The 27,416-nt window shown below is 52.3% G+C and overlaps 4 protein-coding genes across 11 annotated transcripts; 2 read left to right on the forward strand and 2 right to left on the reverse strand.

The window, feature by feature from the left end:
- Positions 1-297: 297 nt before the first annotated feature.
- Positions 298-2,084, forward strand: LINGO3 (leucine rich repeat and Ig domain containing 3; the record flags this gene model as incomplete). Its single annotated transcript, XM_080935470.1, has 1 exon — positions 298-2,084. The coding sequence occupies exon 1, from the start codon at positions 315-317 to the stop codon at positions 2,082-2,084; it is 1,770 nt and encodes a 589-aa protein (XP_080791596.1). The 5' UTR covers positions 298-314.
- Positions 2,085-6,546: 4,462 nt separating this feature from the next.
- OAZ1 (ornithine decarboxylase antizyme 1) lies at positions 6,547-8,878 on the reverse strand. Its single transcript, XM_080935494.1, is given in 6 exon segments — positions 6,547-6,957; positions 7,029-7,114; positions 7,192-7,364; positions 7,445-7,531; positions 7,533-7,590; positions 8,665-8,878. Coding segments are annotated over 6 exon segments (684 nt in total). The 5' UTR covers positions 8,811-8,878; the 3' UTR covers positions 6,547-6,823.
- Positions 8,879-19,753: 10,875 nt separating this feature from the next.
- On the forward strand, positions 19,754-24,085 carry JSRP1 (junctional sarcoplasmic reticulum protein 1). 8 transcript variants are annotated; one of them, XM_080935486.1, is made up of 7 exons: positions 19,754-19,876; positions 20,946-21,068; positions 21,312-21,349; positions 22,295-22,400; positions 22,499-22,666; positions 23,360-23,454; positions 23,559-24,085. In XM_080935486.1, the coding sequence occupies exons 2-7, from the start codon at positions 20,951-20,953 to the stop codon at positions 24,000-24,002; spliced, it is 969 nt and encodes a 322-aa protein (XP_080791612.1). In that variant the 5' UTR covers positions 19,754-19,876; positions 20,946-20,950; the 3' UTR covers positions 24,003-24,085. The 8 variants fall into 8 exon arrangements, with proteins under 8 accessions (XP_080791612.1, XP_080791610.1, XP_080791616.1 ...); XM_080935484.1 differs by having other exon boundaries at positions 19,817-19,876; positions 20,908-21,068; XM_080935490.1 differs by having other exon boundaries at positions 19,817-19,876; positions 20,908-21,068; positions 23,562-24,085.
- A 758-nt stretch (positions 24,086-24,843) lies between these two features.
- Positions 24,844-27,244, reverse strand: AMH (anti-Mullerian hormone; the record flags this gene model as incomplete). The annotated part of the gene is made up of 5 exons (XM_080935443.1): positions 24,844-25,693; positions 25,785-25,944; positions 26,032-26,140; positions 26,335-26,477; positions 26,842-27,244. 5 exons carry the CDS (start codon positions 27,242-27,244, stop codon positions 24,844-24,846), a joined length of 1,665 nt encoding a protein of 554 aa, XP_080791569.1.
- Positions 27,245-27,416: the final 172 nt, after the last annotated feature.

Raw genomic sequence — 27,416 nt, forward strand, 5'->3', positions numbered from 1 at the left:
GGTCTTCTGGGACATAGTCTCTCACTGAGCAGAATATTCTCAAGGGCCCTGAAGTGTCAGAGCCTCGCCCCCTTTCATGGCTGAGTAATACTCCGACGTGGATGGCCCACGCTGTTTCTGCTGCCTGTCCCTGGGCCCTGGTTTCTATCATACTGTTACTGTGGGCATCCGTGTGGAGATTTGCCGGGCGTTCTGTTATGGGTCAGCACCCCTGTGTCTAGCTGGACGCCATGGATACTGATGTAGTCTACCTCTCTTCCCATTCCAGCTGTCCTGGACTATGCTGTCGTGGCCCTAGGCCCAGACCTTACACCATGACCTGCTGGCTGCACATGCTGGGCCTGCACTTGCTGCTGCTGCCCACAGCGCCCCTGGCTGCAGGCTGTCCCGCACGCTGTGAGTGCTCTCCGTCCACGCGCACTGTGGCCTGCGGGCGCCGCCGGCTGACAGCCATCCCCGACGGCATCCCGGCCGAGACGCGGATGCTGGAGCTGAGCCGCAACCGCATCCGCTGCCTAAACCCCGGGGACCTGGCCTCGCTGCCCACCCTGGAGGAGCTGGACCTCAATCATAACGTGATCGCCCACGTGGAACCTGGGGCCTTCGCCAACCTGCCCCGCCTGCGCATCCTGCGTCTCCGTGGCAACCAGCTGAAGCTCATCCCGCCAGGCGTTTTCACGCATCTGGACAGCCTCACGCTGCTGGACTTGAGCGAGAACAAGCTGGTCATCTTGCTGGATTTCAGCTTCCAGGACCTGCGCAGCCTGCAGCGGCTGGAGGTGGGCGACAATGACTTGGTGTTTATCTCCCGCAGGGCCTTCGTTGGGCTGCTGGGGCTGGCCGAGCTCACGCTGGAGCGCTGCAATCTCACGTCATTGTCCCCGGAGTCGCTAGGTCACCTGCGGGGCTTGGGCGCTCTGCGCCTGCGCCACCTGGCCATCGCCGCCCTAGAGGACCAGAATTTCCAGAAGCTTCCGGGACTCTCGCATCTGGAGATCGACAACTGGCCGCTGTTGGAGGAGGTGGCCCCAGGCAGCCTGCGTGGGCTGAACCTCACGTCGCTGTCCATCACGCATACCAACATCACGGCCGTGCCGGCCGCTGCGCTGCGACAGCAGGCCCATCTCACGTGCCTCAACCTGTCGCACAACCCCATCAGCATGGTGCCACGCGGCTCCTTCAGAGATCTGGTGCGCTTGCGCGAGCTGCACCTAGCAGGAGCTCTGCTGGCCGTCATCGAGCCGCAGGCCTTCGTGGGGCTGCGACAGATCCGCTTGCTCAACCTCTCGGACAACCTGCTGTCCACGCTGGAGGAGAACACGTTCCACTCGGTGAACACGCTCGAGACGCTGCGCGTGGATGGCAACCCGCTGGCCTGCGACTGTCGCCTGCTGTGGATCGTGCAGAGGCGGAAGACCCTGAACTTCGATGGCAGGCTCCCCGCCTGCGCCACCCCAGCCGAGGTGCGCGGGGACGCCCTGCACAACCTCCCAGACTCCGTGCTCTTCGAGTACTTCGTGTGCCGCAAGCCCAAGATCCGGGAGAGGCGGCTGCAGCACGTGACCGCCACGGAGGGCGACGACGTACGTTTTCTGTGCCGAGCTGAGGGCGAGCCCGCGCCCACCGTGGCCTGGGTGACGCCCCAGCACCACTCGGTTACGGCTGCCAGCCGGGGCCGGGCACGCGTGCTGCCTGGAGGCACCCTGGCCATCGCGGACACGCGGCCTCAGGACAGTGGCACCTACACGTGTGTGGCCAGCAACGCCGGGGGTAACGACACTTATTTCGCTAGCTTGACCATCCAGCCGGCCGCCAACCGGACCCAGGGCGATGGGCACAACGAGACGCTGGTGGGCGTCCGGTTCCCGCTGGACCTCACCACCATTCTTGTGTCCACCGCCATGGGGTGCATCACCTTCCTGGGCGTGGTCCTCTTCTGCTTTCTGCTGCTCTTTGTATGGAGCCGCGGCCGCGGACAGCACAAGAACAACTTCTCCGTGGAATATTCCTTCCGCAAGGTGGACGGTCCGGCGGCTGCGACTGGCCAGGGTGGTGCGCGCAAGTTCAACATGAAGATGATCTGACCCGGTCCCACGGTGAGCTGTGGGAGCGGAAACGCTCGAACCTCTGTCCAGTCCCAGATAATTTCCACCTATGCATATTTTCCCCAGGGGATAAGCATGGAGGCGGCTGCAAGTCAGCTCACAAACAGAACTTCCTCATTTTTTTAGACATCTGCAGGACTGTTTTTGAGCAAATCACACCTTTTGCAGTTCCTGAAGTGTTTTCTAAGGGTTTCGACCTGTCTTTCCCACCCTCTGCTGTGGCTGCTGTGCTGGGACCCAAAGTGACTGGGGACACTCAGGGTCCAAGGTTTCTTATGCAGGTGCGGGCTGTGATCCCAAAGTCCTGCGTCCTCCCTCTGCCCCTACTGAGCAGTCATGTCCCCCAGATGCCTACAGTGAGAGCTCTGGGGACACAGGACACACAGTGCTTGCAGTGGGTTTCTCCTCAGCTCATTGTGACACCTATGTCTCACACACAGTTCTGTGTCACACACAGGACCCTGGGAATGCTCTGGCCCAGCTCCTGTCCACTGTCACTCGGGTACCTAGGTTTACCCCAGACCCTGCTGAGAGGCTCGTAGTCACCTTGGGAGCCCTTCCCCACTTTCCATCCTACCAGGAACTTCAGGCCCTGGGGGCCACCTGCCAGGAGAAGCCATGTCCCCTAGAGGTCCCTTCACCCTGCCATGCCAGGCTGGGCATCTACTTGCAGAAGGAGTGCCTCTAAGGCCAGTCACAGACACTTTGCAGCTCTGCAGAAGTCACCTGCTGCAGGGGCAGTTGATTGTGAATGCTCAGACATTACACCGGGCCAGGTTATGACCCACTAGCCTATCCCAACTGAGTTCCTCCCCAGTGTAACCTCTGCCCATCAGGACACTGCTGAAAGGGACAGAGAGCACTTTGTAGGACTTGGCCAGGAACCAGGAAAGCACAGCTGGACTGCCGCTCTCCCACTTGTGCAGCCAGAACACCTGTGTCCACTGCGACCCTCTGTGTCTTCCTTTACAGCACAAGTCTAGCTTGTTGCCGGTGCCCTGTTTGCCGAGGCAGGCCCTCATGATCGTGTCCAGACAGAAAGGCAACCTAAGGCAACAAAAGACCCAGATCAAGCTTGGCTAGTCTGAACTGGGCTGGGAACAAGGGGACCCTTTGGTCCTGACCAGCTCAACCTTTCCATCACATAGAAGCTGACGGGCAGGAGGGGTGACTGGCATTTTCAGACTCTATCCCTGAGCCTGACAAGATCCACCTCTTTGGTCCTAGAGTGTCCTCTTAGCCCCTGTTGCCATAGCAACCCCAGGGCCCTCAAAACAACAAATGAAATCCAAGTGCCTTTAGAGTTATTAAAAGACAGGAGGGGTGCACTCCCCAAAGGGTTAGAGTTCAGTGTCAGTACATTACATTGGGGGTTCCCCAGTCCCAATAACCTTTATCTTCATCTGCTGTGTTTGACTGAAATCCAATTAAACAAGCTGATTTAATACAAAAGTCAGACTTTTAGATACTATTATTCCCGTAGGAGGGCTGGAGGTGACTGTGGAGCGGCTGGGTCCCTCCTTTGAGGTTGGGAAGCTATGTGGCTCTGACTGCAAGGGTGACCTGCTGGTGGCAGGGCCATTCATGGTGATGTACAATCAACCCAGCACTGGAGGCAGGGGCAGGCGGGCAGCCTCAGCTTTGTAACTAACTGGAAGCTGAAATGTTTACAGACTTGGGGCTGAGGCTGGGGCTCACCCTGCATGCAGGAAGCCAACTCTATCCCCAACACCTCAGACACTTAGTGTCATTGGCAGGAGTGTGACAGTGACTTTTCCCATCGCCACACAGCAGGGCAGGACAGGGCTGGGAAAGCTCACTGAGGACAGTGTATGTGCTCTGTAGGAGACAGTCACCGGGACTTCCTAGGTGGCCTGCTAACAGGTACCCAGGGGAGCAAAGGCCCCAGGCTGCATTCCTCCCTAAATAGAAGTCTCTGGAGCACTTGGCTAAAAGACCTTAGCCTGCCTTCTTAAAACTTATTATTTGAGCCATTGTTTTTAAACAGAACTTCATGTAGCCCAGGCTGGTGTCAAACTTACTATATAGCTGGAGCTGACTTTGAACTCTGGACTCTCCTGTTTCCCCGATTTGGAGTGCTGGATGGCTTCCCTTGGCCCTGCCCTAGGTCTGTTCACTGCAGGGTTTCACCTCCTGGCTTCTGTCCCCACAGAGTCCCATCCTCCAGGGTGCTGGAGGTGGGGGTAGCCCTGGAAAGGACCCAGCTGCATTCTGGGCCTGGCCCATCTGCCTAAGTCTGACACCTCCTCTTTCAAGGGGCCCTAGATAGAGGGGGCAGACTACTACAGGCACCTGCCTAGCTTTGGGGGCCGAATTCTCTGGGACTAGGCTGTGTGCATACAGTGGTTCATCTAGCTCTATGTGTGTCCTCTGGACCAGATATTCTGTCCCAATCCCAGACTGTGATGAGTTGCTTCGTAGTATTCTGAAAGATGCCTGACATTCCTGTCCCACAGGTGAGGAAATGAATCACAGAGGGCAAGCAGCCCCCCATGACCACACACCATCAAGGTCCTGTCATAAATCTAGAGTCCAGGGGTCACCTCCTCTAAAGGTAACCTGTGTACATGCACTGTGTACATGTGTCCCCATATTCCCAGGACAGCAAGGGCAACTCCAGTCACCTGCAGCCAGGCCAGTTCCTCCAACCCTCAGAGGGCAGCACTTGTGAGTCTGGCTGGCCCAGGAAGAAGCCTGCATACTCACTGTTCTCGGTCCAAAGACAGATGCCCTGTATAGGGGCACTTTATGATCCAAACAAGAAAACATATTCCCAACTTCTGGTCCAAGCCATTTATCCTAGCTATTTGGGAGACTGAGGCAGCCCCACCTAGAATTCCTCAGCGATGGGGATGGGGGGGGGGGGGTCAGAGGTGGAGCTCCCACTTAGAATCCCCAGTGAGGGACTGAGGGTGTTGGTTTGGGGGGTGTGGTCACTAGTTGCCTAGCATGTGAAGCATAGGGACTGGAGAAAGCTCAAAGTGCATGGTTCAGAGCACCTCTGCCAGCTGGAGAGCTGGTCAGTGGTTAAGAGCACGTACAGCAGCAGGCTTTGCGGTGTCTGACTGTGGCCCAACACAGGTTGGCTGGCTTACGATGGTCTGTTGACCGCGGTCTTCTCAGTCAACTCCACACATGTGGTACACACGTACTTGCATATACAATTAGTAGAGTCAGGCATGGTGCTCACCTGTAACCCCAGTGCGTCAGAGGCAGAGGCAAGTGGGTCTTTGTGACCATCCTGGTCTCCCCAGCCAGTTACACAGAATGAGACTAAAGAGAGAAGAGGGAAAAAAAGGGAGTGCATGGTCTTGCTTTTGTTCCGGAGGCCAGCAGCATGGCTGGTCACTTGGCAGCCTCTTGGCTCCTCCTAGGAACCTCTGTATGAGTCAACTGTCTGCCTAGTGAGGCTACAGGGTATGTGTCTACCACACCTTTGTGGGAGCATGGTACCCTGAAACTTGAGTTTGTCTGAGGTTCCTGTGAATGAACAAGGAGTTGTCAGGCTCACATGGCACTCCTGTTCCTCAGACTATTCTCAAGTCTTTTTAATTTTGGTTGGCGGTGTAAACCAGGCTTGGAACTTAAATCATCCTGTCCCAACCTCTGGTAAGCATGGCCTTGTTGCTATTTCTGAGGGAGGCTACAGTCAGGGAGAGCTCCCCACTGAGTAAAGGGAGCACGGAGCCTACCCATCCCGTAATCCTTGACTGGTAATATCCCAACCCATCTGGATGGAACACAACACATACAATATGACTGGTGGCTCTCAACAGCTGAGTTCCTGAGACCAAAGCTTAAGAAACCACTTTTGGTTTTACAGTGTGACCATGTGGCCCCTAGGGCCACTGTGAGGGAGGGCACTTCACTGTCATTGGCTAAAACCTATCAGGATCCCCAGGCAACCATACATTACTAAGTTAAAGTTAGTTGGGGTCACCTGGGCACTTAGGAGCAGGAAGATCATGAACTCTAGGTCATTCTTGACCACAAGGAAACTTCAGGCTAGCTGGGGCTACCTGGGAAAATAAAAACAGAACAAAGGGGTCATTGGCCAGCAGCTCAGGTTTCTATGAAGGTAGGCAGCCATTTTTGTGATTGAACAGGCTATGTGACCTTATGTGCACTGGAGAGGAAGATATTCTCAGGACTGCCTGGCCACTGCCAAGGTCTAACCTTAGCCTTCCCACCATCCCAACACTGCATACCCTGCTTTCACATGCTTCTTGTGAGAAAGTTCAGGTCTATCCACACTGGTGCCTGAGGTCGGGGGCTCCCTGATCACAGGAGACCTGCACACAGTAGGACCTCAGTAGTTTAACCTACCCTAAAGGTGATGCCCCAGAACCCTCCCTGGTGGAGACCCAGGGCCACAGCTAACAGGAATTTGACCTAGTCTCAACAGTAAGACACAGACACAGCCAATGAACAAGATTACTTTATTGGGTTTGAGCCAGGGGAGGTGACACTTTTTCCAGACTTCAAAGGAGGCTGCTCTAACACAGGTCACCTGACCATCTTAAACAGCAATAAAAAAGTAAAATAGAAACCTTTATTTAGAATTAAAGCCAACACTCGAGTGTGACAAACACAGCATTCAGCTTGAAGAAGCACCCCGCTAATGGAGTAAGCGTTTATTCTGCACAATCACGACATGTGGACAAACCCGGGAGAGGGCGCAGGGACACTGGGCAGGACTAGTCCTCCTCACCCGGGTCTTCTCTCTCCAGCGTGTAGACCATGAAGCAAGCGTCGGGTCTCTTGGGGACGAGGGGATGCCCGGGTCTCACAATCTCAAAGCCAAGAAAGCTAAAGGTTCGGAGTAGGGCGGCTGTGGGGGACATAGGGTCAGAGCTTGGAGTGCCAGAGCTTCCCTCCCGGAACCCTACAGCAAATACCCACCTCTGTCCTCACGGTTCTTGGGGAAGCAGATGAAAACGTGGTCGGCCCGGAGTTGCTCCTCTGCAAACTCTAGGAGAGCTGCAAAACTGAATGAAGCACAGAGCTATTAGCCACCTGTGCCCAGGCTCCAGATCCTCTACAGCCCCAAGGGGAAGTGGCCTACCTGTCCTTGCTGCCCTCGGGCAGAGGCCCAGCTGGGAGCTCGATGTAGAGGCCACCACCATTCCACACCGCCCTCCAGGTGACCTGCTTAGCCTCCGTGAGCGTGGACTGGATGCTCAGGACCCTGGTCTTGTCGTTAGACGTCGGCTCCTCTGTCACATTCAGCCGCTCGTCCTGGGGGAGTAGGGCTGTCAGGATGGCCAAGCTCCACTGTTCCAGTGACAGGTACCCCCAGGCTTTCCACAGGTACTTACGGAGTACAGGATGCTAGCTGAAAGACTGTGATCCCGCTGACTGTTCCCTCGCCCACCTGGGATCTTCAGGGGTGGGTGAGGGACATCAGGAGCACCACTGAGGCCCTGGACCCAGGTTACTACAGCAATGAAGGGCAACCCTAGAACTGCAAGAGACAATGCTCAGCATAGCGGCGGTGGCAGCAGCCATAGGCTTCCCACTCAAGAACCACTGGGGACAGTCAACCCAGGTCACTGCCCCTCACCTGTGTCTTTGTCCCTTTTGGAGCAAGGCAGGGCACCAACAGGGCTTCAAACTATGTCATCTCAGCACTGTGGTCCATGGCAGGGAGCTGGGCTACTCCACTCTCCATGCTGCCAACCATTCCTCTCACTCCCAAACTCTCCCTCACTCACTTCTACTCATGCTCTGGACCCAGACAACCCCAAATCACCTCGCTTTCCTACTGCTACTCTATAGGATCCTGCAAGCCCCCCCCCCCAAACCTGACCACTTTCAAGGTCCTCGAAATTCCGACCCAAGCCCCTCCAAAGTGCTGGAGCCCTCAACATGCAGTCACCAAATGCAACCTAAACCCTAAATCTAATCCCAAACTCTCAATCTGAGACTTACTCGGAAACAGACACAAGTTTCTTTCTCAACACCCCAAATCCGATCCCATACTCTCCCACCATAAACAAGTCCTAGTATATAATAGGGCCTCTCCCCAACAGCACCCCAAATTCGAGTGTTCTGCAAAAAAACTCCTAAATTCGAGACAAGCCCTCCATGTAACCTCAGACACTTCGCCACCTGACATTAGAACTGGTTCACAGATCCTGAAGCCGACCCCAAATTCGAGTCTCCAATCTCTTTCCAGATTCCTCCCCAAATCTTAGGTTCAACTTGCAACCCCCAAATCCGACTCGAACCCAAATCTGATTCTACATTTTCGTGAAATGTTTCCCATCCTCCAATCAAACCTACCCCTACTCCTCAACCAGCTTCTCCCTAATTCCACTCGAATCCTAAATCCGAGTCGGCGACCCGCTTCACAAGCTCCGCCCCGCCCCGCCCCCGGCGCGATTGTGGCCGCCACAAAGGGGCGGATCTCGCGCTGCCGAGACTTATCTGGCGCCCCGAGGCGGACCCCGCTCCAGGCCTGCGCATACTCGACTTCCCTCCAGGGCCTACGCGGACAGTGTTTCTGGAAACTTCGCGGCGGGGACAAGGTTCTCACCTCTCGCTGCTGCAGCCGCCGCGGCTGTGCTGACTAAGAAGCGGCATGGTGCGGCTGGCGTGAAGCGTGGCGCTGCGTTTGTCCCCTTCCTTCTCTCTGGCGAAGCAGTGGCTGTTGAGGATCCGCTGCAGGGAGGATTTCACCATCCGGCCGCTGGGGTCCGAAACCAGCAAAAACCTCCGCTGCACTTCCCGCGCCGCCGCCGCTGCTCGCCGTTCGCAAAATGGCGCCGGCGCCGACGCCCACTTTTATATGCGTCGTCTGCGCAGGCCACGCCCCCACACGCAGGCGTAAACGCAGTAGCGTGAGGCGACGGAGGAATGGGGTGGGGCCACAGTGGCCCAGAAAAAACAAATACGTCCCACCTACTCCGGCTTCTGATTGGCGAAAGTAAAAATAACAGACGGAAGGTTTTCGTTGATGATTAGTTGGTGATAGGAGAATCCCGTCCCCGAGCGTTTGCGTCTCTCTGTGGACGAGAAGACAGGAAAAGCAAACGCGTCCCGCCCCTACAAGCCTCTGATTGATCAATGTAGAAAAATGGACGGATTTTTTTTGCCCCTTTGAGGATTGGTTGGAGTTCTGGAGAGCCCGCCCTCGAGCCTTTGCGTCTGTAGTAGGGGGCGGGGCCTCTGTAAAGTAGCCATACAGGACGTAAAGCCCCGTCTAGCCCACTCCCCAAGGCTAGGACTCGGCTCCTCCTCTTGTACCTGTGGCCTTTCCAGTTTTGTTGTCACCTTCTCCTTCTTACACCATTATGATCCCACCCATGGGACGCCCCGCCCCGCCCCGCCCCGCCCCAGGAAGGCTGATTGTCAGGACATAACTGTCAAGGGTATCTGAGGCTGAACTAGGCCCTTCGCTTGATGCCCATCCCCCACGCGGCAATGACCTTGTAATAATGGGTAATTACGTTTTAGATTGGGCCTCTTTGTTTTGAAAACAACTTGCGATTTAAAATTAAATCTTTCAAAAATTAAGATATTCCAATCTAGAGAAATATTTTATGTCAAATTGGAATTTAAACAATGTTTCTCATAGACCCAATTTGAAGATTTTCCTCCATCTCTTTTTCTTATTTATAGAATTTCTTATTCTCTTTCTCATTTTGGTTTTTTGAGACATCATTTCACTGTGTGGTCATGGCTATCTTGGAACTTACTCTATAAACTAGGCTACCCTCAAACTCAGAGACCCACCTGCCTCTGCCTCCTGAGTTGGGCTTAAAGGCCTCAGCCACCACCTTTTGTTTATTCTCTTCTTTTGTGAGCCAACCACAGTGTGATACAAAGATCAGAATTCAGTAAAAGTCTATGGTTGTGGTAAAAGCCACTCAACCAAGCTGAGGCAGAAGGACTGTCTTGATGAACAGATGGTCCTGTGGTGGTACAAGCCTTTAATCTCAGCACTCTGGAAGCAGGGGTAGGTGGATCTCTTGTGAGTTCCAGGTCAGTCTGGTCTTCAAGGTGAGTTCCAGGACAGGGCTCTACAGAGAAAACCTATCTCAAAAAACAAAACCAACAACAAACAAAATGAAACTGCTGCTTTTTCAAAAGACCTGTATTCTGTTCCTATCCACATGATTCATATCCACCAGAACTCCAGACCTGGGGGTCAGAAACTCCTTCCGAATTCTGTGGGACCAGTTATTTTTGAAACAAGGTTTCTCTGTGTAGCCCTGGCTGTCCTGAAACTCACTCTGTAGACCAGGCCAGCCTTAAACTCACAGAGATCTGCCTTCCAAGGGCTGGGATTACGGGCATGAGCCACCACTACCCAGGTTAAAACTGTGTCTTTTGAGACTAAACTTGGTCAAATATTGCCTATTCGAACAGCAGTTTGATCATCTTTCATTACCAGAGTAAAATCTGAAATAGTTTCATCTTTGGAATAGAATCTGTGTGTGAGAAGCAAAATCGAGAGCTCTCCCTGTTCAGTGGAGACAGATCCTGAGTGGAGACTAGGCCTATGTTCGGAGAGCTCAGCCTCCTGTAACTGCAGCCCCAGGGATCCGACACCCTCTTCTGGCCTCTGCAGGCACCAGGCAGGCTTTTAATGGGCCTGAGCCTGCTTGAAGCCAATCTAGGTGTGTCAGAGTACACCCTGGTTCCGGACAGTGGGAAGCAAGCTTAGATCTTTCCGTGTTGGGGCTGCTGAGATGGCTGAGTGGGTGAAGGTGCTTTCAGGCCAGGCTCTGGCTGGCGTCGGGGCAGGAGCCTCTGCTAAAATTGGCAACAGAACGTTGAGAAAAGAGGAAGCATTTGCCGGAAGCAGGGAGGCTTTCTCCCCAGGATTTGTGTTTCATAATCACAGAGCCCCATTTGCAGGCTCTCCTGCTGCGGGGAGTCTGTGTCCTCACACTCAGTCCTAGGCTGTTGGTTTTGCTCTTCTGGGGTGCTGGGCATGGAACCCGGGGCTCACCAGGGCCTCACTGGGGATTTTAAGTGGAGGCTCCACTGTTGTCTTAGATGCGTTCTTTCACGCTTTCACCACCACAGTGGAAAAGGTTATTAGGACACGAGGGAAGTGAACCGGTTTAGAACTATTTTGGGGGGCAAGTCCAGTCTGCACTGTCAGGGTATACAGCAGTTCAGCGGTGTCAGGATAGCAAACACGAATCAGCAGCGGTGGCTCGACCCAGCAGAAACAGCGAGGCCTCCACAAATCGGGATGAGTAAGTAGGAGCCACCAGGACCAGCAGGGATGCCAGAAGGTCCCTGCCATGCTTCTCCAGCAAAGTGAAGATCAACAAGGCGATGCAAAGCTAGCTATGCGAGCCTGCTGCCGCTGACCGCAGTCCTATTCACACGCCCTCCAAGCATCGCGTGTCTGCACGGGTCTTGCCTAGTCACGTGAGTCTGTGTCAGCGGACGTCACTCTACCGATGGACCCGAATCTGCAGAAGCCACAAGAAGCCTCCAGAAGACCATCGGAAGATTTTGGTACGTTTTTTGTTTTGAAGCCATGACAAGTGATAACCATTAAGTGAGATGTACCAACACCGCTGAGTATCGTCTACCACATGCTGGGTCTTTTTTAATATCCTGTGTCTTTCTCTGTGTTTGCTTTAGCAAAACATCTTTTTACCTGTGTCTGTGGAAAATACTCTCGTACATGTCTGCTCCAGCAAAATACTGACACAATTGACTTTTAAAATATTTATTTATTTATTATAAGTACACTATTACTGTCTTCAGACACACCAGAAGAGGGCATCAGATCCCATTACAGATGGTTGTGAGCCACCATATGGTTGCTGGGATTTGAACTCAGGACGTCTGGAAGAGCAGTCGGTGCTCTTAACCACTGAGCCATCTCTCCGGCCCCATCTTCCTTTTTGTTTAAGAATATTTTTTCTAATATTAATAATCTATATATAATAAAAAATAATAAGAAGCATCACATTTTAAATAAGCAGATTATGGAATTATAATGAAATAATAGTCTAACAAAACAATCTGAAATTATTATTAATATATAATAATTAAATAAATATTAAATCCTATTAATGTATGATAATTAAATAAAACCCTTCAGTTTTTATTAATATATAATAATTTAAACAAAATTACTTTAATTTTTATTAATATATAATAAATCTTACATTTCTGTTAATATATAATAATTAAACAAAAATTTTAATTTTGAATAATATATAATAATTCAGCAAAACAACGGATGAATACAAAGTGTAGTGCACCAAGAGGCCAGAAGCATCCACCCCAATGCAAGGCACTGGGGCAACGGTCTTCTTATATATATTTGGTTTTTGTTGAATTGGGGCAAAGAATTTTTGTTTTGGGGCCCCAAAGAAAAATAATGGTTAATCCGAACAGAACTAATTTAGCATTTATTGTGCAGTCTCTGTGTGATTGGTCCTTAGGGCGTGCCCTTTTGAAGTTGATTTGCATGCATATTTTGAGAAGTAACTGAAATAGTCTGTGAATCACTCTGGAAGAGTCAGGACCTCTGGAAGAGCAGTCAATGCTCTTAACTACTGAGCCATGTCTCCAGCCCTATAGGTTTCTATTTTTAATGTCAATACATCTTTATAGTATTTTGGTTGACCTAGTTCAGTTTTTTGAAAATCCAGTTGTTCTTTTTTTTTTTTTTAATCAACATTAAGAAAATTCAGAGTTAACATGTTATTTGGTCTATCCCTGGGGTTTGTTAATCAACATTAAGAAAATTCAGAGTTAACATGTTATTTGGTCTATCCCTGGGGTTTTTTATGGGCCAGCACCTCACTGGGGACCTTAGGCAGGGGCCCCACCCCTGATCTTCAGGCTTATCACTGAGCTTCAGATGTTTTCCTACTCGAATAAGCACCTAAGGCAAAGAGTTTTGTTTTGCCTTTTTAATTATTGCGTAAGTCCATCTGTGTCACACCGCCTGTGTGAGGTCAGAGGGAAGCTTGGCTTCAGATCTTTCTGCAGATGGGTCTTAGGGATTGAACTCTGGTCTACAGACTTAGTAGATAGCATCTCTACCCATCGAGCAGTCTTTCCAGTCCATATTTGGGGTTTTAAAATGTGGTCAAGCTTCAGATCCCACTATGGTTTGAACCTAATGTTCTTTCTGCCTCAGCATTTTCCAAAGGCTAAGACTGACTGACGCAGGATCCAGCAGGCCTCCCGGAATCCAGTCTGCAGACCTGCTGAGACCGGTCACTGTGTCAGTGTGTTCAGGCTGGAGACAGAAAGGGCAGGGGGTGGAGGCATAGGGGCTTAATGCCAAGCTTGCTGACCTGGGACTCACATTGTCCTTTGACCCCTCTACAAACAAGCACACACTAAATAAACAAATGTCATTTAAACAAACTTAAGTAAACTGAGATTAAGTAAGCATGGCAGCACAAGCTGAGACAGGAGGATTCTTGTAAGTTGGAGTCTAGCCTGAGCTACAGTGTGGGACTCTGTCTGAAAATAAGAAAAGAAAGGGAGATACACAAAGCAAAAAGGCAGGTCGTGATAGCTCAGGCCTTTAGTCTACTTTCTCGCACAGGAGGGGACACAGGCAGATCCTTGAGTTTGAGGCCAATACCGTTTACATAGTGAGATCTAGGCTTCGAAACCAAACAAAAAAATTAGTAACAATTCTTAAGAGGGGTAAGGAAGGCTGCAGAAATGATTCAGCCGGTAAAGGCTAAGCTCACACCGGGACTAGAGAGGGAACTGAAGAGTTCACACCTGAACATGGAACAGATCTGGCTCAGCAAGTGGAAACACTTGTCCCCACCCATCCCAGACTCTGCTCAGTGATAAAGCCTAGCCCAGCCCCTGCATGGGGAGAAGGCCTGAGCATCTCCGACAGGACAGAGGATGGGTCTGAGGGACCCAAAGTGAGCTGGCAGATCTTAGGGCATGGAGGTATTTTCCAGTAACCGCTACTATCTATATATTTACAATATTTTATTTTGCATTGCTTTTCTCTATATAATAGAGGGGAGTGGAGACAGAAGCGGGGCGGAGACAAAAGTGGGGCGGAGACAAAGAAGCGGGGCAGAGACAGAGGGGGTGGAAACAGAAGCGGGGCGGAGACAGAGAAGTGGGAGTCGCCCCTCCCTCACCAAAACCAACCTTGTGAATTCCATCATTTTGGTTAGCTTTTTTATACTTATTTATTTACACTATTTGCACCAGACTAGCTTCGAACTCAGGCCCTGCTTCTCTGGGTCTGCGGAAGGAACCCAGAGTTTTCTGTGTGCCAGGCAAGGACCCCTTCATCTGAGTATCACATTCATTTATTTCAAGCCTTGAGGGGGGGTTGGGACCATGCACCTGTCCCAGGCAACAGCGGAGGTCAGAGGACATGCTGGCTCTGTTCTTAGTTGTTACCAAACCACTGCTGAGGACTCAGGTTTGGTTCCCAGCATCCCTGTCAGCTGATTCACAACCACACCAGCTCTAGGAGATCCAGAGTCTTCGAAACCATCATCAGCATCATCTCTCTCTCACACACACACAATTTAAAAAAGTTTTAACTTAAAAAAATAATAAAAGCATCCAGGTGTGGTAGCAAATACTTTTAATCTCAGCAATCAGAGGCAGAGACAGGCGGATCTCTGTGTTTAAGACCAGCCTGGTCTACAGAGTGAGTTCCAGGACAGCCAGGGCTACACAGAGAAACCCTATCTCAAAAACAAAAAAAAAAAAAACGAAACAACAAAACCAAAATAAAAAAGCATGTGGGTGCCATGTGACATCCGAGTATTCTTTTTAAAGGATGTGTGGCCCAAGGATGCGATCCCTGTGAACAAAGCGCCAAAGACGTAAGGACCCAGGGCTGCTCAAGGTCATGTGCACCTGTCATTTTTTTTCTCTTGAGAGGTGGAAACAGAAGAATCAGGTATTCAAGGCTATCCTCAGCTACATAGTAGGTTCCAGACTGTCCTCTGCTGCCTATGAGATGAATGCCTGTCATCGAGAGGCAGACACTGTAGGTTTGAGGCCAGTCTGCTCCCAGGCCGTCCAGAATTGTGGAGCGAGACTCTGTCTAGCTGGCTGATGGCCAGCATCTGTGCCCAGTGAGCTCGGTGACCTGAGGTAGACCCTGGAACTCACAGGCTGGAAGGCTAAAGCCAGGGGGCTGGATCCTACAAGCCACCCTCTGACCTCCACAGAAGCGCTGTAGCATGAAGTTATACTAAATAAATAAATGTTAAGAAAAAACCAGCAACTGTCTGGAAGCGGGAGGTGGTCACTTCAGTCTCTATTCCCCTCAGGTAGGAATCTCAGCCAGGGCCACTCCCATAGACACCCTGGATCCTTCCCTGCCCAAGCCTCCAGCTGGTGCCTGCCCCCCACCAATTTCCATTCTCACTCCCAGCCCTCTTCCCCTCCCCCAACACCTGACCACCCTCCCCATACCCCTATCTCCCACCCAACTCCCTCCCTCCACCCACCACTAAGGTCTGTTTTATTTCTTCTTCTGAGTGGAATGCATGCCTCTCCCTTGGGCCCTCCTTATTCGCTTCCTTGGGTCTGTAAAGTGTAACATGGTTCCTGTATTTTATGGCTAATATTCACTTATTAATGGCGACATACCATGAATGTGCTTTTGGGTCTGGGTAACCTTACTCAGATGATATTTTCTAGTTCCAGCCATTTGTCTGCAGATTTTATGATGGCTTTCTTTTTAATAGCTGAGTAGTATTCTAATGTGTAAATGAACCACATTTTCTGTATCCATTCTTCAGTTGAGGGACATCCGGGTTGTTTCCAGTTTCTAGGTATTATGAGTAAGGATGCTATGAACATAGTTGAGCACATGTCCTTGTGGCATAATGGGACATCTTTTGTGTTTATACCCAAGAGTGGTATAGTTGGATCTTCTGGTAGAACTATTCCCAATTTTCCAAGGAACAGCTACACTGATTTCCAGAGTGGTTGTACCAGCGTGCAACCCTACCAGCAGTGCAGGAGTGCTCCTCTTTCTCCACATCCTTGCCAGCATCTGCTGTCACCTGAGTTTTTGATCTCAGCTATTCTGACTGGTGTGAGGTGGAATCTCAGGGTTGTTTTGATTTGCATTTCCCTCATGACTAGGGATGTTGAACATTTCTTTAAGTGCTTCTCAGCCATTTGTGATTCCTCTGTTGAGAACTCTGTTTATTTCTGTACCCCAGTTTCTAATTGGGTTACTTGGTTTGTTGATGTCTAATTTCTTAGGTTCTTTATATATTTTGAATATTAGTCCTCGGCAGGATACAGGGTTGGTGAAGATCTTTTCCCACATGTTCTATCCTTAGACTTGCAAAAGCTTTTCAATTTCATTAATTTATTTATGTTTGGTATTTTATTTTGTAATATTTACATATTTTGATATCTATTACTTTTGATCTTAGTGACTGAGCTGTTGGTGTTCTGTTCAGGAATTTGTTTCACTGGACTTCCAGTGGAGGAAGGGAGCGTGAACCCACTCACAAAATCTTCAACTTAAAATTTGTCCTGTCTACAAGTTGTGCAGGGATAAAGAGGAAGCAGAGAGCTCTCTCTCTCTCTCTTGCTCGCTCTCTCTTGCTCTCCCCCCTTTACCCTCCTCTTCACCTTCCCTTCCCCCCTCCACATGCTCTCCCCCCCTGCCTCTACTACCCTCTTAACTCCCCCATGACCTAAATAAACTCTATTCTACACTAAAAAGAGGAAGAGAGAGAGAGGGAGAGAGAGAGGAAGAGAGAGAGGGAGAGAGAGCAGGAGAGAGAGAGGGAGCAAAGACTGAGGGAAAAGTTAACCAATGACTGGCCAATCTTGAGATGCACCCCATGGGAGAGAACTCACCCCTGACATTAATGATGCTCTGCTGTGCTTGCAGACAGGAGCCCAGCACAACTGTCTCCTGAGAGGCTTCATCCAGCAGATTCCACAGCCAAACATCAGGTGGAGCCTGGGGGAGTCTAATAAGAGAGTGAGGGACAGAAGTGGGCAAGTCGGAGGGGTCAAGGACACCGAAAGAAGGCCCATTGTAGTATACATTTTTTCAACTTCACCCTCTCCTTTAGCCCACCACCCAGCAGAGGTAGTGAAAGAGAAAAGTTATTAGGATGTGGGGGAAATGGACCTGTTCAGCGATGTTTCTTTGGGAAGACTTGATCTTGGGCAGCAGTTGAGTCCCATAGCAAACACCAGCTATGACACAGCAGCTGCAGACCCGTCCTCTCGGCAGGCAGACACCAGGCACGAACCGGCAGCTGTAGTTCATCCCTGAAGAAAGCACAAGGCTCACCAACCAGCCCGAGGCTGCTGCAGGAACCTCACGAGCCGTTCATAGCTGACTTTCTCTCAGTGCCAGTGTTGCAAGCCGAGCTCAACGACGCTGTGTGAAGTGAACCAGTCCGTGTACTGTTAGTGAAGAATAGTGATGCGGGCGAAGCAGTGCTCCTCTCCACTGTCTGTGGGACGCTGGAGATACGTGTTAGCACTTTGAATCTGCGTGTCCACACGTTGAAAGGCCTTGCCCCCAATTGGCTGTTCATCTATCAATAAAGATGCCAGTGGCCAAATGGTAGGCATGGGGATGGGACACTTAGAGTTAATAGAGAGGAGGGTTTGTAAGGGCAGGACAGGGAGGAGGGCAGGGAGAGTGTAACTTGAGTGTTTTCAAAGCCTACTTTTAACTGTGGTTCTTAAACACTTTAACCTCCCCTCTAGCCCAGCACCCACCAAAGGTAGTGGGGAAAAATGATACAGGGGAAATGGACCTGTTGTAAGGGGTTCTTTGGAGCAACTCCCGTCTGTGTTGTCTGGAAACCTGCAGTTCACAGCTCAGCAGCGGCAGCTCCATCCACTCGCAAGCACTTCACGGATACACAGCCGTCCAGTTCGGTAGAGTCAGAATAGCAAACATGATTCAGCAGCGGTGGCTCGACCCAGCAGAGGCAGCCAGGCCTCTGCCTCAGCTAGAGTGAGCAGGAGGGCGCAGCAGGGGCCAGGCGTTCTCAGCTGTGCCTCTAACGAAGATCAGCGAAGACTCAAGGCCCACAAGCGTTACACAGCTCCCTGTACCAGCAAGCCAAGCTCAGCCCCCGGCACTGTGTGGAGTCCTACATCACTCTGCCAATCTGTCCAAGTCCAAGGAAGCATCGAGAAGCCGCAGCATACCACCACAAGTTCTTTGGTGCATTTCTTTCTATGAAGTCCTAAGAATGGAGTTCAACTATGCAATGTAAACAATGGACCAATACCTGGTGTTGTGAGTGAAGAACCCTCCATCACGTGTCCTCTCACGTGCCTGCTTCAGCAGAACATCCTCTCTCCTGTGTCTGCTTCAGCTAAATCTGAGGGAACCCTAGCACTGGAAGGAAACGGTGGCTGATACTGGGATATAAAGTAAGTAAATAATTTTAAAAAGAAAAACAATAAAATAAACCACATTAAAAATGTAATACCTTTGCCATTGACAACAGTAATAGTAATTTCCAAATGGCTGAATTGGGCTGCGCTGTGTTTGTTCCTTGATGAAGCAACTCCACAGGCAGATGATAAAGTCATGTATGAACCATGTCATCAGTCAGGCCCTTAGCTTAGCAACCTGCGGCGATGCAGAGCACAGGGTCCCAGCACCCAGCGCGGAGGCAGTGCCCTGCTGGAGGACACAGAGCTTCTGAGAAGTCTTGTTTACCTAGACAGTGTGACTCCACAACTGTGACACTTTTCTGTCATGACCTAATATTCCCAGGCTGGGAGTGTGGCCAGGGGTGGGGGCCCCACCTAGAGTCCCCAGGGAAAGGCTGAGGTTCTGAATTCAACCTACTGTACATGAAGTAACTCAAGTAGTATAAGAAGAAACCCCAATTCGCCTGGAGAGATGGCTCAGTGGTTGAGAACACTGGTTTCTCTTCCCAAGGTCCCGAGTTCAATTCCCAGCAACCACATGGTGGCTCACAACCCTTTGTAAAGAGATTTGACATTCTCTTCTACTATATATATATATATATATATATATATATACAATAAAAAAGGCAAATAAATCAATAGATTAAAAAATAAGAAAGGCGGGGCCTGGAGAGATGGCTCAGTGGTTAAGAGCACTGACTGCTCTTCCAGAGGTCCTGAGTTCAGTTCCCAGCAACCACATGGTGGCTCAAAACCATCTGTAATAATTGGATCTGATGCCCTCTTCTGGTGAGTCTGAAGACAGCTACAGTGCACTCATACACATAAAATAAATCTTCTTTAGAAAATGTTTTAAAAGGCTTGGCCATTGTAAAACACTCCTTGTTGCTGGGTGGTCATGGCTCATGCCTTTAATTCCAGCACTCAGAAAGTGAATCTCTGTGAGTTCGAGGCCAGCCTGGTCTACCTACAGAGCAAGTTCCAGGACAGCAAGAAAAGAAGAGAGAGAGAAAGGAAAGGAGCATGAAGCCGTGGCCCAGCTATGAGTGGGCCTGGAAGGCAGGTCAGGGACAATGGCTGCACACAGCAGAAGCTTCACATGTGGCTACTGCAGTCACCGTTGCCTAGGCCCCTGGACTGCAGCCTTCTGACACCAGAGCAGCACACAGGTCTCCTGGCTCGTTGCTGGAGGGGCAGGCTGTGTACTGAAGTGGGGTGGGTCACCCTGCAGCCAGTGATTCCATGGAAGTCCCTCCTCCTGGCTCCCTGCCTCTTTCCAATTGGCGTCCCCAGCTGTCTCTGGCCACCTGTTCCCGTCCATCACAGGCCGTCCCTCCATCCACTGTCGTGTCTCTCAAGCCCAGGTCCGAGGCTGTGGGGTAAGAGGGGCTGTGGGGAGACCTGGACAGAGGTGTGGGTCCCTAGAGCTTGCTGTGGGAGTCTCTGAAGTCCAGAAGGCTCCCCAGTTCTTGTGGCCACCACTGCACACAGACACAGAGGTCGGGGCCCAACTCTGCGTCCCCTGTGTTCTGGCTCCCTTCCCCCACGCTGAAAGCCCTCCAAGGTTTTGTTTTCATTTCTTTTTTAAATTACATTTTAATTTTTTATTTTTGGGTGTACATGTAAGCACTAGGTGCTAAGTTAAAGGCTAAAATGCTACGGCACCTGTGTGGTCGTCAGGAGACAACCTAAGGAGTCTAATCTCTCCTTCCAGCTATGGGGTGTGGGGAAAGGGGATTGAAGGATTGAATTCATCAGAACATCAGACTGAGCTGCAAGCTTCTTTACCGGCTGAGCCATCTCACCAGCACATTCTCTCTCTGGTTTAAAGTGTTTCTGTTTGGGCGTGGGGGTACATTAACACTGACAGCCAGAGGCCATGGGGGGGATCCCTTTTTACCATAACAAGCTAGAAGAGAGATATCCCCTTAATAAGCTAGGTCTTGAGCACAGTCTGTGTTTCGCCACGTGCCCTATGGGAAAGAGGGCAGGAAGGCTACTGTGACTGGAAAATCCTCAGGTCCCTTGTCCTGCTCCTCAACTGTCACAGTGAGGGTCAGTTGGGCCAGGCTTCAGCACCCCCACCCCAGCCCCCTGCCCTAGGTCAGTGAGACAGTGCTGGGGTTGGATTGGGAGTAAAGGCCCCAGGGAGGGGCTGGGCTGCCAGACTCACCCATCCTGCTGGCTTTAGACTCTGTATAAAAATAGTTGATGGTCTTAGAGACCATGACCTGGCTCTGGGAGCAGGGTTCCAGCGTGGATTTATTACTGTGTGACCTTGAGTAGCCCCTGAGCCTCTCTGAGCCACAGCTTTGTTTCTTGCTGGATTCTGCGGTTCTCCAGCGGCTAGGCTGTGGGGAAGGGGTCTCAAGGCTGTGCCCAGAGCATGTAAGGTATAACTTTCTTCCAGAAGACAGACCACATCCTGTCTCCCTCCCCATCTTCCAGTCTCTATGACAACCAGAGACTTGGAGGATCTGGATCGGGGCCTGGGCAGCTGCCTCCCCACTGATGACCTCCTGTTCCTGGAGGAACCACCCTCCGGACGGCGGCCAGACAGCAAGGCTCGAGGTACGGTGACTGAGGAGAACCCGGCAGCTCAGCTTTGGAGACCAGATCTGGATTGGAATCCATGATGAGACCTACTGTGTGTCTTTGGACAAAGGTGTCTCTGAGCCCCAGACCCCTGTTATCTGGAGTGGAGGCTGTGCTCACTCACTCACGTCCTGCAGCGGGGAGTGGGGAGGACTTGGAATGGGGTTTGTTGGGGTGGTGAATAGCCCACTGTTTTTTGCCTTCCTGTTTTACCTCCAGGGACAGCCAGGCTGGCCGACTCCAGCAGCTGGACCCATGTGAGTAGCTGTGGTCCTGGGAGGTGGGGACAGGCTGAGTGAAAAAATGGTTTTTTCCAGTTCTCCCCTCTCTCTCTCCTTTTCTTCCTTCTTAAGTTAGGGTCTTATGAAGCCCAGGCTATCCTCAAATTCAAACCTCAAGGATGAGCCTGAACTCCGAGCCTCCTTCCTCTCCCTCCTGAGGGTCGGGTCATAGTTCTGGCCACCAGGCCTGGTTTATGTGATGCTGGGGGCGGAGCCTGGGCTTTCTGCATGCTGGTCAGTCTGTGTAACTCCACATTCCTTTAAAAGTTTGCTCCCTCTTTTTATTCTATGTTTATGGATGTTTATTTTTTATTTATTTTTTTATCTTACATGTTTTGCTTGCACACATGTGTTCTTCATGCCCGAGGAGGTCACAAGTGGACATCTGGTCTACAGCTGGAGTCAAAAGTGGTTGTGAGCCTCATGTGGGTGCTGGGAATCAGACCTGAGACATCTTCTGGAGCACTGGTGCTGTAACCACTGAGCTGTCTCTCCAACCTCTATTTGTTCACACACACAGACACATATACACACACAGACACACACACACAGACACACACAGAGACACATATACACACACAGACACACACACACAGACACACACACAGACACACACACACAGACACACACAGACACATATACACACAGAGACACACACACAGACACACACATACAGACACACACACAGACACACACAGACACACACACAGACACACACAGACACATATACACACACAGACACACATACAGACACATATACACACACAGACACACACATACAGACACATATACACACACACACACAGACACACACACATACACACACACATGCTTTGTCTCTATAACTCACTTGTAAGATGTGGTGGCCCACAAGACATCTGGACTGACACTACTGGTGGGCTGTCCCCTGATGCCACACAGGTGCTTCAGGACTCAGTTACTGCTGGCGCTGGGAATGCCAGGCTCAAGAAGATGGAGAAAGAGCTTACAGGCAAGGAGAGTGCACCAACTGGCAAAGCTGGAACAAGTGGGTTTGCCTAGGAGAGGGTGAGGAGGTGGGAATGGTCTGCACCCTTGGATGGGGTAGGAACCACAAGTGACAGGGATCCAATGCTTGTCCCTCAGGCCTCCGGAGCGATTCTGCGCATAGGAAGCCACAGATGGCACCTTCCCTGCAGCTTCCGCCACCACCAACAGAAGACGACCTGCCCTGGGGCGATCTGACACTCAACAAGTGCCTGGTGCTGGCTTCACTGGTGGCCCTGCTGGGATCTGCTCTCCAGCTGTGTCGGGGTGAGCTGCACAGGGCAGGGACTCCACAGGCATCAGGAGCGTTCCCTCCAGCCTTACCCAGGCTGTGACTCTACTGTTCCTACAAACCTTATCTCTTCCCCTATTCCTGAATAGGCTGTTCACCAGGTGAGGCTCATGGCCAGACAGACCTAGCTCCTAGCTTTATGGTGTCTACCTTAAATTTTCACGACCAGGCCTGGTTTCCAGATGTTCTGGGCTTGTCATTCATTCATTCCTTCATTCATTCACTCACTAATTTTGAGACAGAGTCTCACTATGTAGCCCTAGCTGGCTGAAACTCAACCTCTCTCTGTAGCTCAGGCTCCTCTCCTGACCCTCTCTGCTTTGGCCTCCAAAGATGTAGGATGGCTTTTTGTTTTGAGTCAGGGCTCACTTTACAAAGGCACAAGCTAGCCTGGGTCTCATGACGACCCTCGTGTTTCAGCATTCCTTGGGGATGACAGACATACGTGACTGAGCCTGGTCTTCCGGAAGAGAAGGGATTTACACCCCATCCTGGAGCAGAGGACCGCCCCCATATTAATGCTAGTCACTCTCATGCAGCTGGGGGCGGGGAAATGGCCACTCCAGACAGGAAAGGTCTCTAGGAGGAGGTTGGGTTATCCCAGCCGAGTTCTGGGGATGAGGGGAAGGAAGAAGTGGGTGGCTGAGCCCAGACTGCCTGCTTTTCAGACGCAGTGGCTGGGGAAGCCTTGGCTGCCACTCAGTACTGGGTCCCGCCCAGCTCTCCACCAAAGAAGCTAGTGTCTCCGTTGCTGTCTCCCACGGTAAGCCCTCCTTCCAGTGATTTCACCTCGTGGGGCTGCTCACAAATGGAGAAGAAGGCCGGGCCTGTGTGCGCAGACCCCAAGACCCCACTTTTGTCTCTTAGCAGCCTAAGCCTCCGGGTTTGGTGCCCCCATCCGGACCTCTTCAGCCGAAGCCTGAGCCCGGAGCATCCCAGATACAGATTCAGGGTGAGCCTGAACTTCCAGGGAGCCCTGAGGCTACAGAAACCCAGGCAGAACCTGAAGCCTCTGGGGAGGAGAGCGCACCCCTTGAGGACCAAGGATCCCAGGAGAAGCCACGGAAAGAGAAGCCAAAGAAAGGGAAGAAACTGAAGGAGAAGCCTAGGAGGGAGAAGCCACAGGTCACTAGGGAGCCCCGCCAATCACTGCCACGGCGCTGGGAGGCACGGGAAGGAGGTCATCGGCCTTGGAGGAAGGACTCCAGGGTCCTCGAGCATGGGAAGCTGCAGGCCTGGGCTTCCCGGCGACGGCATGATCGTGATGACTGGCCCAGACAGAAGCCCCGTGGAGGGAAGAGGCGTGATTGATCCTGCCTGTGCCCCCTGCGTGGATCCTGTAGCTTTATCTCCTTGTAGCACCAGCAAATAAAGGCCGTGCTGTGACAGCCACATCATCTGCTCCGTTGTGCCTGGACCCTAAGGGTCGGAGAAGTGGGGATAGGGCCAGTGAGATAGTGGCCTGAGTTTGATCACGAGAGCCACACCGTGGAAGGAGAGAACAACCTCCTCTTACTCTGCCCCCCCAACTGTACACTGTGTGACTGTGTGAGTACTGCAGCCACGCCTGGCTTCAAGTCCTGACCCTCTTGTCTCTACCTCTAAAGTTCTGGGATGACAAGTGTGCACCACACTTGGCTTTTTGGTTTTGCTTTTAAAGATCTGAGTGCCTGTATGTGGTGATGTGCAAGTGTCCTTTGCTGCTGGGCCATTTCTCCAACTCTCTTGTTTTTGTTTTTTGAAAGTTTTGTTCTGTAGTTTAGGCTGACTCGAAGCATTTCAGGTTCAATTTCCTTCTGGCCAGACATCTCTCTCTCTCCCTGCCACACATACAAATTAATTAACTAATTTTAAAAGTGACAGTGTCCAGGAGTTTAATCCCAGTACTGGAGAAGCAGAGAGAGGCGAGAAGATCTCTGAGTTCGAGGCCAGCCTGGTCTACAGAGAGAGTCCCAGGACAGCCAGGGCTACACAGACCCTGTCTCGAAAACAGAAAAGTGGTAGGGACAGAACTCTCCACGGGGGAGTAGGGAGCGGATGGGAAGGACCCAGGATGACAGGAGTTCCCTCCATCCACAGACACCTCAGCCTAATGTTTGCTGACCTTTATTGAGGCACTGATTGGGGTTGGGGGTGGGGAGTAGGACAGGCGTCACCGGCAGCCACACTCGGTGGCCACCATGTTGGGCACGTGGTGCGCGCTGATGCGCTCCTCCGACAGGCTGATGAGCAGCTTGCCGGTGTAGGAAGTGGGCACACAGCAGGGCAGACGCCCCAGGGCAGCCCCGCGTGCCTGCATTTTTAGCAGCAGCACCACGTGGTTCCCGTAGCGCGGGTTGCGGTCTGACTGCGGCCATGCGCAGGCGCCTTGGCAGTTGTTGGCTTGGTAGGTCTCTGGGATGAGCACTGAGCGCTCTGCGCGAAGGTCTACGCTCAGCTCGCGCAGGGAGCACGGCCCGTCTGTCCCTGTCCCCGCGCTGCGCCCTGTCCTCCCGCGCCCTTCCCGCCCACGCCACTCGGCACGCAGGCCCTGCAGTGCCTTCAGCAGCAGCAGCGAGCGCAGCGGGTCCCCAGCGCCGCGGGAGTCATTGGGGCACAGCGCCAGCAAGCGCGACAGCAGCGGGGGGACTGTGGGTGGCAAGCTGGGGAGGTCCCGCAGCTCCGAGGCCGTTGCCTGCAGCTCCACCGCTACCCTGCTTGCCAGGCCCGCTGCCCAGGGAGCAGAAGTGGGGCCAGGCAGCCTCATAGGTTCCCCCACGGTGGCCGCAGTGGGTGACAGCAGCAGTAACAGGGGTTCCTCCCCATCGAGCAGGCGTCCCAGCGCTGCGGGGTCTGACAGGTTAACCAGGCCCTGTGGGAAGCTGGCCAGCGCACCAGGGTCCAGGGCCAGACGTGTGTTCGAGGCCCGGGTCAGAGGTCCCCGCAAAGCACGAACCAAGCGAGTGAGGGTCTCTAGGAAGGGGTCGGCACTGTGTGGCAGGTCCTCAGGCTCCAGGGACAGCCTGGATTAGAACAAAGTAGTCCAGCTGTGAGCACCAGAGGCTGTGGTGGACACCGCCCCCCCCCAACTTCCCAGTTCCTCCCTGTGCGCACCCGGGCTTCGGGAAAGGCATGGTGTCCAGCTGGCCATGCGCTGGCTGAGGTGCCGGCCCGGCGGATGGCAGCAGCATCAGGGTTGGAGTCATCCGTGTGAAACAGCGGGAATCGGAGCCAAACAGAAAGGCCTGCAGCTGAGCGATGCTCAGGGTGCTATCTGTAGAGAGTAGGCGCGTGCTGGCTGTGAGCGAGGGCTAAGGACAGCTTCCTTCCACACTCTCCCCTCCCCTCTGCTAGGACCTACCTTCTCTGCTTGGTTGAAGGGTTAGGGTGAGGCCCGAGCCATTCCAGGCCCCCGCTGGGAAGTCCACAGCCAGTACCAAATAGCGAGTGTCCCGAGTAGGGCAGAGGTTCTGTGGACACAGGGACTCACTCGACTGGACTGGGGAAGATGGTCAGGCCCCGGGAACCACCCCTGCCATATTGGGAATAGACTAATATTCCCAGACGTACACCTAACCCCAAAACCCTTCCATTTGGTACAACCTCTTCCCCAACCCTCAACTAGAGAGCTGTTTGGGGATGGGCCCATGCCATTCTCTGGTACCTGTGTGCCTTGCAGTCCAGTCCCTGTGACTGTAACGTGGGGGCCGTGTCCAGGGTATAACACTAACAGGGCCTGCTCCCAGCGGCTGGCTCCCTCAGGCGGAGGCTCTTGGAATTTCAGCAAGAGCTTGGGCTCCCATATCACTGCGGACAAATAGTGGTGACAACTGAATCTCTGGGGTCATCAGCTTCTGTTCCTCCAGTCCTTCAGCTGGACTCTAACTAGGGAATGTTCTAGGGCCATGTAGACCTGAGGGACTCTGATCCAACGTATGAAGACCTTGCTTATAGGGACACGGCAACTCTGCTTTGCGGTCTGCCTGCCTGGGAAGGTGTGACCACTGGGGTGTGTTCTGCCATCTTGCATACTACAGCTCCTGCAAGGGTGTACAAGGTTCTGCCTGGCAATTAAGCGAGGGATAGCCCCACACCCTACAGCTTCTGTCCAAAGCTCAGAGGTCAGGCAGCCCCACAGTAGTAAGGGTGTTGAGTCAGACCCATCACATACCTTCAGCCAGGTGCAGGACTAGCAACTGCTGCTCCCCAGTCTCCCCTAGCCAGGCCCCAAGGCGCTGCAGGGTAGGCAGGGTAGTTTGGGAGTCAGTACTGCAGACTCCGAAGGTGGCCAGGTCTTGGGGTCCCCAGCGAGACTCCTGCACAGCCTCCAGGAAGGCATGCTCATAGCTGTCCAGGCCCCCAACCACCGTCAGGGAAGCTCTGCTTCTGTTCCCCTCCCCTCCCACTGTCACCAGGCACAAAGGCCCAGGGGGACTGCGGGGAGGCCAGGCCTCATCTTCCTTGAAGATGAGGCCCCTGGTATTGGTGGCCAGCTCTTCAAGCATTCCAGCCTGTAACACAGCCCCCAGAGTCACTAGTGCAAGTGCCAGCGGAGAGAGGTGTGACCCCTGCATGGCGGCACAACAAGGTCTAGGTGGTCCTGCTTATATGTATGGCTGAGCCAGAGTGTTGGGGAGGGACACCTCTATCAACTCCAGAGATAACCTTGGGGGACAGTGCCTGGCCCAGAGTTCTCCATGCTCAGCAGGTGGGAGGTGGCTGTCTCAAAGGGCTTTCTGTCCTCAC

The sequence above is a fragment of the Micromys minutus genome, assembly GCF_963924665.1.
Source record: "Micromys minutus genome assembly, chromosome: 22".
Classification (NCBI taxonomy): Eukaryota; Metazoa; Chordata; class Mammalia; order Rodentia; family Muridae; genus Micromys; species Micromys minutus.

Bases quoted from the DNA above. Each gene is read 5' to 3' on its own strand.
- JSRP1 (XM_080935486.1), top strand. From the start codon at position 20,951: ATGACAACCAGAGACTTGGAGGATCTGGATCGGGGCCTGGGCAGCTGC. The intron at 21,350-22,294 runs GTGAGTAGCTGT...GATGCCACACAG, and splicing joins ACTCCAGCAGCTGGACCCAT to GTGCTTCAGGACTCAGTTAC. The intron at 22,401-22,498 runs GTGGGTTTGCCT...CTTGTCCCTCAG, and splicing joins AACTGGCAAAGCTGGAACAA to GCCTCCGGAGCGATTCTGCG.